Genomic DNA, 12,200 nt, shown 5'->3' with positions numbered 1-12,200 from the left:
TTTCTCTATAGCTTTATCACTTTCAACTGATTTGCTTCCTGTGCTTCCTTTGAGCATTGGAAAACGCATCCTGCACCACTAGATGGTGGAATATACTCACCTTCTATACGAACAGTTGTGTTCAGTCCTCAGTAGAGGAAACATTTCATTGGTGCAGCTGAAGTGTCACAATGTAATAATTTTTCTTCTTTTTTATAGGAATGTACATTGTCATTGTTGACCGCAAAGCCTGAGAATACTTCACTTTTACTTGACCAAAGTTCTGTCTTTGTAAAACTGAAATTTAAACAGAATCATCAAAGTGCTCTGTTCTTAAACTGCAGTCTGTACATATGTTGAAGATATACTGCTGCAGCAGGATTGCATTCTGTATAATTCCATGTATTTCGTTCAAAGAGCTTTTTCAGTCATGTTCCTCTTGTTTTGACCCAATTGTTCATCAAGCACCATCACATCTGTTACGGATGTAGAGTATGTGTACAGCCGTCAGCGCTGTGTATGTGTGTGTGTCTCTCTCTCTCTCTCTCTCTCTCTCTCTCTCTGTCTCTCTCTCTCTGTCTCTCTCTCTCTCTCTCTCTGTCTCTCTCTCTCTCTCTCTCTCTCTCTCTCTCTCTCTCCCCTGCACACCTGGCCACACCTCCTTCCCGCCGATTGGAACGGCACCTTTCCACCGTTTCACCTGGACCCTCCCCCAATTCGGATTGGTGCGGCACCTGACCGACCGGCCACGCCTCCTGTCAATTGCCAGATGGCGGACTACAAGAGAGGCAACTCGTCAGTCAGTCCGGACCGTTCGCCTCGGGTGTGGTTTGGATATTTCTCTGGACAACGAAGCAGGGCAGACAAACCATCATAGTCTGAAGCCCACATCATGTACCCACATGTGTCAGAAATCTAACTCTGTAATCTCCATATATTTACAGTGAGTGCAACATAAGAGCAAGCTTCAAATCTTACATCCACAAACAAAGCCATCATGTAATCTGGTCTCACACCTGCACTCAGCAGAAACCACAACAGACTAGTATCGACCACATTCAAACCCCTGATGAAGTTTCCATCATGGAGCTATTTTAGGAATCAGGATCAATTCTACTGGGAATAAGAAGGTTTTCCACTGTGGCCCTCCAGGTGAGGTTCACTGAGAGAGGTCAAAGGTCACCACCCACTGTCAACAGGGCCCAAAGGGGTTACATAGCTAATCCAGACTGTGAAGGAAGAGATATACCCCAAATGGAGATGTGTGGAATTTTCCAGATGTGCAGTCGGTAAATACATTAGTGAATGAGCATGTGTATGCATGGAGATAATACTATATTTGAAGAGAAATAAGAACACAATAATATAATAGTAGCCAAAAGAAATACAAATAAAAAAAAACAAAGATATTGTCTTGTAAAGTTAGAGAAAGATGAGAAGTCCAGAGCGCTGATAAATGTAAAGTCATGTTGTTAGTGTTAGATGTTACTCGCTAGGACTTTGAATGACCTGAAACCTATATAGCACATCCATGAAAACTGCATTTTTAACATATCATCGTGATGTATGATCAGCCACAAATCAAACATAATCACTTGTCATTAAGGTAATTTTCTCTTCCTCTTTTCTTCTTTAGCTTTTCCCTCTCATTTGGTCCTGTCCAGTCATCCTCTACATTTTCCTGTTTCTGTCACTCTTATCAGTAAAATGTACTACAGAAGAGATAAATTCTTCATTCACGTCATGCAATAAATCCCAAAGCAACTCATTTATATTCAAACAATCCCCCTTTAAACTGGCCTAATGAATTGCACCTGCAAGATGACCTCCATTTCCACTGCCATGATAAATTAAAAATATTAAAAATATATAAAATATTTTCTTACAACAATAAAAAGATTCAAGCCTTAATAAAAAAAATAATAAACCTTTATTTTCAAATGTTGAGCTTTGCACAATTGTTACTACAGATAGAAAAGCAAGCAGTCAATAATTCAAGTAAGAAAAAATGAAAAACACATACCAAAACATACAGTTCATGTTTTCATTGTTACGAACACTGTGTATTTGATACACGCTCAGTCAAACAAGCTATACAGCAAGTACTTAACATAACTTACATTACTTTTGTCGTAGTAAAAATAGCAGTTTATGTGCACTAACTTCGAGAGAAAGAGCAATGAAATTCCTTCTAGAGCAATGAGAAACATTTGCATTTAATGATTGGAGCAGGGGACTTTATGTTGCAGCAGGACGAGGATTGCAGGTCGTTGGTAGAAATGACACAGAGTCACCACAGTGACCTCTGTTTCATGGGGAGAGCCCTTGGTTAGGACCAGGCCAAAGTTCACAGTAGCAGTTCATCTATTTCAAAAATGTTTCCAGGAGTTTGAAAATTTCCACTCAAGGTCTAATACTGTACTTTCTCTGGGCCTTTTGCTGTTCTAGTCCATCAATGCAAAAGCAATGGAGCATTACCATTTGAGTTGTTTTACATCTCAAGGTGTCAAGATGTCACAGTTCTGCAAATTATGGATGTAAAGGGCATGTAGTACTTTTGTTTTTATTACTTTTACTTTTATTATATTGCTAAAACTCTCCCTCCTGAGAATTTAGGCAGAACAAAACACAGCATGGTTATGAAAGATGCTGACTTCTGCCTGATGTCAGTCCAAGGGCAGAGCAAACCAATAGTTATTACACTGCTGCATGTTTGCCATGTCTGCCAACGCCGCCCAAAGCATTCATAAAATGTTGCCTCTGAATAAAACTTTTTCAACATAACTCCTGCAAGCTCCTGTAAGAATATATGAGCCACTACAGACCACTATCCAACTACCTGACCTCCAGAAGAGGAGCGAATCAATTTGTCACAAGGTTTAAGTGCTTTACCCAGCAGGAGAGAAAATGACACGAACTTTTCCACAGGATGTGACTTGACTAAACTATTTAATTCTCTCATCCTCAGTATGAGGGTTGCTATGTTATGAATTCAAGAATGATTCCGATCACAATAATGAGAGATGATTTCAACTTGGAAACATCATAAGTTATTCTGTACAGTTTTAGTATTTAGATATTTAGGCTCGTATGGCATGTATAATGTTGCCGTGATTTTTTAAGCTAAAATTTTGAGTCCAAACTCCAGGTGTCCCTGTATTTACAGACACAGTCATCAGCTACAATCTGGACTTAATGTTCAGTATAATTTTAGAATTAGCTGACTCTCTGACCTATGACCTTATGCCGCTGTATCCCAGCTCTGACGGCTGCCACATGGCGTTTTCTCTGGGGCAGTTACTGTGGCATGTGCAGGTCAGGATCACCATGACCGGCCTCTTGGAAGTTTTACCATTGGCACACTGGAAATCCACTAGGGTGGTCCTGGTTCTGTGGGGGGTGCAGCAGCGGCCATCTGTGCAGGTCCCACAGAAGCGAGGCGTGTATGCCTGGACGCTGGTGCAGTTTTTATAGGAGAGATGGACGGCTTTGTCACTCCTCACCATCTTCTGGCACTTACTTCCTCTCTGTGGGGAGAGAAAGAGTGATTTACTTCGTGAATAAATAGTGACTTAAGTGGAATTTTTTAACCTAGTCCTCCTGGTGATGAACAAAACGGGCATCTAGTTCAGCTGATCCCAAACCTCACAGCTCAAAAAAATATATATATATAATAATAAAGGAACCATGTTGTTCCAAAGAACTCCTGAAGAAAGTACCTTTGGTGTGAGCTGTGCCATCAGCTTCTGATCCTGCAGGTCATCACAGGGTCTGATCATACACAGCCGGCTCTGCTTCACCATCTCACACCGACGGTTCTTATTAGTCACTCTGGTGGACACTCCCACGCCACAGGTTTCAGAGCAAGCACCCCACTCTGTGGTCTGCTCAATGCAGTTCAGACTGGGGTCCCAGCTGTCCACACTCACTGTCTCTTCCTGACGATAGGCTAAAGGGGGACAGAGGACTGTGGGTTACAGATGAAACAAGCTGACAAACTTGACCAATGACATCAGCAGCCAATCCAAGAATATCCAAATTAAATAACATCCAGTGAAAATGAATCACTGGAGCAACACAAACATCAAAGAAAAAGCAACAGTTGTGGATCTTTATCTGTCTCCTCCTCTGGTCCATCTGAGCTCACAATGCTCCCAGTCCACTCACCTGCCATGGCAAAGCCGCCCAGTGCACTGGCCTCAGCCTGGGGCTCACACACCCAGGTCTCACAGCACTCCCCGGGTAACTGGACCCTCCGTGGCATCGGGCAGTCTGGCCCGGGCAGCATCACATCCAGATTGCAGCGTGGCAAACATGCGATTTGTCCATCACGACACATACATTGGTATTTGCAGCTAGGGAAGAAGGTCTGGCCATTCTGGTACACAACACCACCCAAAACACACACCTCTCCCTCATGAGCTGGAGGAGGGAAAAAATTATTCATTAAAAAAGCACATGAATGATGTCAGGAGCCATTTTTACAGTTACAAAGCATTTCCTGTATATTGCATTTATAGTGTACATTTGTGCATGACATCAAAAACACCCAGCTCACCTGTACAGATGCCAGTCCTCTTGTGGACATCAGCTGTGTAGTTGCATTTCAGCCCTTTACGTGTGTCGCAGGGGCTCATTTCAGAGCAGACCTGCCCTTTCTGACGGGCACACACCAGACAGCAGGCACAGTCATCCAGAATCAGGGGCACTCCAGGGAGACACATGGGGGGCTCCTTCGGGCACTGACATCTCCGAGGACATGCTTGGGACCAGACTGCCGCAAACACCTGGGTGGGAAAGAAAATCAATATCTGGGTTATTATGACTGATACATGACTGGCAATAACGTTTTGTTTGGTAGTATAATCGCCTGGCGTTACAATACAAAATGTTATTTAGATCAAAGTGATGGAAGACTACTCAGTTAAGGTTATAATGCTGACCTGCGCTGTCAAAAAAAAGAGGAGAAATGCCCTCTCAGAAAAAGTGGACGGCTTCATGTTTAGCAGAGCAGAATAAAACTAAATCTGCAGTCAAGGAAAGGGTTGAGTTCTCTTTGCAGATTCTTTGGGTTCAGGGTTGAAGGCTCCCTCCTCTCTGGCTGCAGCGTGGTGAGCAGAAGGTTGTACTCTCTTTGTCGATCTGGCTCAGGCACTTGGAGAGGAGGGCCTTATATAGCAGGGCTTTCCTGCTGGCACCATGACGACAAACAAGAAGGAATGTCGGTCGGATCGCGCAGAGCGTCAGAGGAAGGCGAGAGTCACATTTTACTGTGAGATTCTGTCAAAGAGAGTGTCACAAACACACTGAGAGAGGTTTCAGATTTTACATTTTAACATTCTGCTAACATTGCTTTTGTTTTTGACATTCATTTAAAAAACAATGTTTCTGATTAAACGTTTTGACACATTTTAACATATATACAGTATCTATTGTGGAGATAAATAATGCCAATCATACACCTCTATATTGGTAAATTGGCTCCTTTTCTCATTTGGTATTACTTCTGGTCCATGATGGAGTATATTATGCAGGGCTTCGGGGTTCCCTTTTTTTTCTCCCGCTGACACTGGGTGGTGCCCCTTTGACCTTTCTCCTGAAACCCAACCTCGGAGGTCATAGTGGAAAACTCTCTTATTCCCTGAAGAATCATTTCTGCTTCCTTAAATAGCAGCACACTGGAAACTTTGGTTCATCAGGAGCTTGGATCAGTGGGCAAAGACACTGTGGTCAAAAATGTGTTATGGTTTCCTCTGAGCAGTGGTATGTGGATGGATTTCAGGGTGGAATGACTGCATGTCTGATGTTCAGCCCATACAAAAAGTGACAAAAAGGGCATAAATCAATTAATTTACCTTCCAAAGTCAACTGGACATCAACCCCTGTTTATATTATGTGACATTATATGCTAACTTGGTAGTTTACTGGGGACACATAAACTTTATAACAATATACTTTATAAAACTGTAGAGACACACAAAAGCCACACAAAGCTACAATGATGTAAAGATCAGCATTAGTTAACAGCATTAATGAGTCTGACCTCTGACTTTGCTAATTAGGTTTCAGACGACGAGCTAACCGTAGCAGGAAGCGTGCAGGTGGTACAATGGAGCAGCTTTTCTACCACCTACATTAGTGTGTGTATATTAGTGTTTAAAATCTAACGGGGTTTATTTTCTGTTCTTGATATTTCACACGTACCATTTGGTTTCACTCTGAGCAAGCAGTGTTATTTATGCTGGTATCTGTTGCTACAGCAGTTTCCTTGTCAGACAGCTAAAATATGTGAGCTGGAAACTGTTAAAAGCTCCTGAGCAGCATTTTTCTTTTATTAATAAAATTTCACGTCAAAATATGTTCTTCTCCATCACAACTATCTAAAAGTGCCTCCAGAGAAAGACGGTGAAGATAAAGACAGTATTCAAAATGGCCTGTGTGATTTCTGCAGGCGGTAGATAGCGCTGCCAAAATCTTGATTCATTGTTGTTCAAACAGTTTGCAAGTGGAAGTTGAAGAATGTCAAACTTCACAGGGTGGCTGTGTTTGCAGACTTTGGATTTCTGCTCCTTTATTGCTTCCACTTTAGTCCTTTTCTAGAAAATGCTGTCCCTAAATAGGGAAACGAACCATGAGATGATACCAGACATATATTCACATCAGCTGCGCAAACAATTATATTAGAATTTTTGTTCTGATGTATTTAATCTATGTAATTGTCTTCCTTTGTTTGTACTACATCAAACCAATTATTGGAACTTTTATAATGTAAAAATGCTCTTTTCATTTTTTGGAAAGATACTTGCTTCCCTGTATTTAGCACCCCGTTTGGAGTTTAGATCTGCGTGTTCCTGATTAAATAGTGAAAACTTTACAGTTGGAGACCGTATGGCATAGGATGACATCTCCATGGAATGTGGTGGGAAGTCTACATACGCACATTCACAGTATCTGTGAAATATTTCAGAAAACAGACAGGGAACAGGGATGGAGTTGGTGTAATGATCGAGGGCACCTTAAAGTCAGGGGCCGATGAAAGACTGAAGACAGACAGAAAGAACGTGGCGTGGCTCCTGCTTTGTGTGTCTCTCCTTGCCTGTCTCCTTCACCCAGAGGGTGTCTGCGGTATCACCGAACTTGTTGAGATTTCATGTTTTTTGTCTTTTGATTTCCCTGGAATTGCACCTCGTCCACCAGCGACAGGAAATTTCAGGGTCACTGTAAATTGAGGTTTGACACAGTCCTTTCCAAACAAAGACAGATCCCACATGAAAGACTAACAGCCAGTGTGTCGGCCTGATGGTTGCTGCCGTTGAACTCTGCTGTGTGGGGTGGCCAGGCCACACAGCCCATGCTTCCCCTGAGAGCTCCTGTGATTTACTCAGAGTTTACATGGACAGTCCAACAACATTTTGCAACAATTTATATAGTTACACTTGAGGTCAACGCTCTGTGTGGTACAGCAGGTTGAGGATTGAACATCTTCTTTGTGCCTGTCCTGATGTCAGCTGGCCCCTGTGCACATCTAGGAACCTCCAGTATGCCTGCTGAAGAAACGAGCATTGCTTTTATACTTTCGGTTTATTATTAATTTTTGGATGCAAAACCCCAAATTTTTGCTGTTTTTCAGAAGACTTAGTGCTTCATAATTAATCCATTATTTAGCTATGAAAGTCATCTACTTTCTTGGTGAACAGCACCATGGGGTGTATTATACAATGATCAGATTAACTCAGATGAAGCAAATCACATTGGTGTGAGGTTGTTTTTTACTTAAATAAATAATTTAGTTCCTTCCTCACATTTCTTATTCTAACACTGTAATATCAAAACAGTGACATATATAGGTTTTACACTGTTTTGCACAGTGTAAAAAATGTATCACGCATGTTGCAAGACACAAAATGGAAATTTTGATGAGCAACACAACCAGTGAGTTAAAGCACGGCAGATGGAGCTGCAGGGATTGTTTGAAGACTGTTTCTATTTCTCGCTGAGTTCATCCAAGGTTTGGGCTTCGTTGAGCAAAAGGTCCTGAAGAAAGCGGTTGCCTGGTGGCCCCAAAAGAGGAGCACATACTGCAGCTGTTTGTGTGTAACTGCCAGAGTTCTCTGCTATTTACTGGCTGTGTCACTCACTTTGCTCTGTAAACTCAGGTCTTTACCTTTCTTTCTCCCTGCCTCTTTTCCTGCACCCTCCCACAAGAAACGCTGTCAGTTTACATTATTTCCTTCTCAGCTTCAAATATAAAGTTGAGAGCTCTTCACAGTTTTGGTTGGCTTGCCAAGTGGCAGTCGGGCAGTGAGTTTCACAGCCTGGGGGGCCACCGCAAATCTCTCACACAGTTTATTTGCTGTGTGCCTATGGATGTGAGCTGAGCCACTGGGACAGATGTGTCTTATGGTGGGTGGTAATGGATGAATGCAATCTCGTGCGTGCACCAATGAAATATGTAATATTTCTGCATGTGTTACAGCAGGCTATCGTAGGCTTTACGTTCTGTTCGAGCAGACACAGACCTGTGGAAGAGGAGGCAGAAAATGGAAATAAATCGAGAAGTGCTAATGCAACGCTTTAGCTCTTGATGCTGCTGTACAACATTTTGTCTTGCATTTGAAACAGACAACTACTGGACTGCATTGTTACTTCGTTACTTAAATTGTTGGGATTTTATTCTTGTTGCAGTAGTTCATTGAGCTATATTTTTCAGAATGCCTCTCTTAGAGGAAATTTTCAGCAAAACAAAAAAATAAATAAATAAATAAATAGTCAACATAGTTATTATTCACATTCATTAATAAACCTATTGGGCCTCTATCTGAAAAATGTGTCCATTACATTAATGAACAAATTATAAAAATATAAAAATCATTTTAGACCCAGATTTCTATTACCCTGACATTATAGGGTAATGTAAGTATATATGTTATATGGTATATTAGTGTGTTGGATGAGAAGTGATGAGAAATAACATATAAGGTTATTTAGAATCAGTCAGAATATCAATGTTTTTCCACCAAAAAGCAGCAGGAGGAGATAATGGACTAAGCTCCATTGTGTGTGTGTGTGTGTGTGCGCGTGAGACAACAAAGTCAGTATCACAACTCTATCATCAGCTGCGTCTACTCCCTCCACTTAGTTAATTCATGTCATTGTGTGTTATTCTTGGTGGAAACATTATCTAAATTCCAAGCCATCATCCAGGTCAAATACAGGGAGGTATTCTTCACATTTCTGTCGGCCACACACTAACAAAAGAATTATAATGTGCTATATATCGCCTTCAGTTGCTCTTTCCTTCTCTGACTGGACTCCCCGTTGTGTGTTCAGTTTGTAGCCACATACCAAATGTGTCTGCCCCACAATGATGTTTATTTTTACTTCTTATTAGTTGAAGACCTGAACACATGGCTGCCACTTGCTGGAATTTCATATGAAAACAAATTATCCAAATTTATGTTCATGTCAAATGTTGCAAAATCATTTTCAGTGTGTTTGTCATATTTTATGGTTGTTGCTCATTTCTCACTTTCAAACTAATTTGAAATGTTTATTTGAATTCATTATCCAGTTGTCATAATAACAAATTTCAACTTTCAGAACACAAATATAGCTTTTCATCACCAAAATAGTTTTCACATTCTCCACTGCTGTTACTGGGTTTGTTTTGGATAATGGATGTAAATGTACAGTATTTGTCAACTACATAAAACAGTCCACTTAAAGAATATGAGGTGAAGTGAGGAGACTTGCATCACACACAAAAAACGAACACACATTTTTGCAATATTTACCCAGCAGCATTTTCTGAACACAATCTTTTTACATGTTGTTCCAGTTTCAAAACATGCAATGTTCACACACTTTAAGACTCTTGCAATAGAGTTTAAAAAAGAAGAAACAGTGAATATACTAGACAACACACGATTTCTTAGACTTCACTCTTCCCATCTCTCCTTTAATAGAAAGAATGTTCTGTTTTCACACAGGATTTTGCTCTGAAAACTGAGAAATGATCAGGTTTAAATTTGGTTTTGTTTCCAGCCAAATTCATTAAAAATACTTTTAAACAGGTCTTTTGAAGTCACAGAATATTCAAGTTAAAGCTGGTTTCTATGCCCCCACTCAGCACGTCTGTCTCATGTCTCTGACTGACTGACCTTTGTCATTGAGGAATTCTGGTGAAACCATGGCAACCGGTGACCTGGCAGATCCATATATTGTGGATTATGTTTACAGTTCATCTTATAGGTACGCTGAGCTGCATTTAGCGCTGGCATTTTAGGAATGGGAGTGGGAACGTCAGGTTTCACCTAGGAGAGGAACAGAAACGCAACCTTAAAGAAGGACAGAGGGAGACTTTAAAGAGGGACAATTTACAGCACCATTCGTATTTGTTATTTACTTTGTCAGCAAACTGTGGAGGCAGAGAAGAAAAGGAGGAGACAGAAAGAAAAGACCATAAAAAAAGAAAATGGGGTCAGTGGTCTGTCGCAGTGAAGAGCCTGGTGCCATGGCCTTCATATGTTTACCTACACATTGTTCTTGGCAAATCACCCACCATCGTCATGCAGCAAGCCAGCTGTTCTTTCTTACTGGCTGCTAGCTGTTAACTTCATTAACTAACATGCCAAATTAAATGTTAGATGTTGGACTATCAGCCATACTGTCTGTGCTCAGCACTTACAGACAGGCACAAAAATGATCCCCGTATGTAGCTGTGAGTGAAGGATACGTCTACAGACAATAATGACAGAGAGGAGGCACTGTCCTATGAAATGTGGATCCTCTGAGGACGTCTGTCTAATGCTAGTTTTAAGGTGCAGCAATACTTTATTTGCAGGTTTGAACGAAAGAAGGGCACTCTTTACTTGAGATGTGAATTTAAGGTACCCACAGAATTTTTACCAGAAGAAGGAAGTTGTTTTTTTTTTTTTGGATCAATTATTCTCATTGTACTTAAAAATATGTTTAAAATGCTAAATTCAAACACTACAACATGTCAGCCTGGCCACTAGAGAGAAGCATTGTGCAACAAATGATGCTCTGTCTGGAGGGGAGAGGTTTCCATCTGCTCAGTGAAGTACACAGGCCATCTCCTCTCTCTCACACACACACACACACGGCCGCACACACATGCAAACGTATTGGTTCAAACATGTGTGCCATTAATATTAAACTGTCTCCAGCAACACATTAAAACAAGATAAGCAGTTCAGATAAATATTACCTCAATGAACTAATGGTCTGTTGGGGGAAAGGTGTTGAAAATATTAAATCCAGTTCTTCCAGTTGTTGGTATTTTGCTCTCATGTCAGTGTTCAACTGATGAAATAATATAATAAATCTGAACATGATAACTGACCAGTTGTCTCTTTCACAGCTTTGCCTTTTACATTTTTTGTAGTTTTGCATCATCTGTGTTATATTTTTGGCTTCACCTGCAACAGAAGTGATTTCTGAGCTGGAAGGGAGAAGCACTTAATGTTGATGTGGCAGCACTAAATAAATGCATCCAAGTGGGTCCTTAGTTAGGGTTCAGTTTTATCTAACTGCTTGATAACCTGTTTGGCAGACATGAGTAATGCTGGTTCAGCGCTGCTTCACAGCCACAAATGGATGTCAGGCAAAAATTTATTTGAATGGGTTTGTGTACATGTGGCTGAAATTTTTATTAACTACATAGTATATAGTCCGCTGTGTGTACATTATAATCAGCTTCACTGATGCTTGTTTTTAACACCAGACTTCCTTTTTTGTGGCTTTAGACAGCTTATTTTTTGGCTGACAATCAAGATGCTTGGAAACTGTGGACACAAAGAAATAAAAGTAACATTGTACAGATGAAGTTGTTATCCATTTATAATAGAGCTTCATTCATCAGGAGGAGTAACAGAATCATAAAGCAGTAATGACATGAACACTTTTTGCCCTGATGGGATCAGAGACAGCACCTCATCACGTACTTTTAACTTGATAATATAAAAAAGTATATCATATTTCCCTGAAATCTACCTGTGGCTGCTGCCACCATGACTGCCGAACATCTGGTGTTATTGAGGCCTGTGGCACAGCGAGGAGCGACGCTTTCAGCACAAATGGGAAAAGTGTTTGTTTTGCAGCAGCTGTGTGACAGCTGCTCTGTCCACACAACACGATCATAAGCTCTCAGCCGCACAACACAGTACACACATGCAGAAAGACTCGCAAATGTATCCGCT

At 40.9% G+C, this 12,200-nt stretch overlaps 1 protein-coding gene across 1 annotated transcript; it reads right to left on the bottom strand.

The window, feature by feature from the left end:
• Window positions 1–3,212: 3,212 nt before the first annotated feature.
• On the bottom strand, window positions 3,213–5,012 carry LOC115045248 (CCN family member 3-like). Its single transcript, XM_029504842.1, has 5 exons — window positions 4,923–5,012; window positions 4,538–4,766; window positions 4,147–4,401; window positions 3,699–3,928; window positions 3,213–3,506 (listed from the first exon to the last, which is right to left on the bottom strand). The coding sequence occupies exons 1-5, from the start codon at window positions 4,977–4,979 to the stop codon at window positions 3,213–3,215; spliced, it is 1,065 nt and encodes a 354-aa protein (XP_029360702.1). The 5' UTR covers window positions 4,980–5,012.
• Between the last annotated feature and the right edge of the window lie 7,188 nt (window positions 5,013–12,200).

The sequence above is a fragment of the Echeneis naucrates genome, chromosome 6 (assembly GCF_900963305.1).
Source record: "Echeneis naucrates chromosome 6, fEcheNa1.1, whole genome shotgun sequence".
Taxonomy (NCBI): domain Eukaryota; kingdom Metazoa; phylum Chordata; class Actinopteri; order Carangiformes; family Echeneidae; genus Echeneis; species Echeneis naucrates.
Note: the sequence above shows the minus strand (reverse complement) of the source record. Positions and strands in the feature narration are given on the sequence as shown.

Coding starts and splice junctions, on each gene's coding strand:
- LOC115045248 (XM_029504842.1), bottom strand. CDS start 4,979: ATGAAGCCGTCCACTTTTTCTGAGAGGGCATTTCTCCTCTTTTTTTTG. Junction 4,767..4,922: donor TCTTTTTTTTGACAGCGCAG/GTCAGCATTATA, acceptor TTTCCCACCCAG/GTGTTTGCGGCAGTCTGGTC. Junction 3,929..4,146: donor GGGCGGCTTTGCCATGGCAG/GTGAGTGGACTG, acceptor GTCCCCCTTTAG/CCTATCGTCAGGAAGAGACA.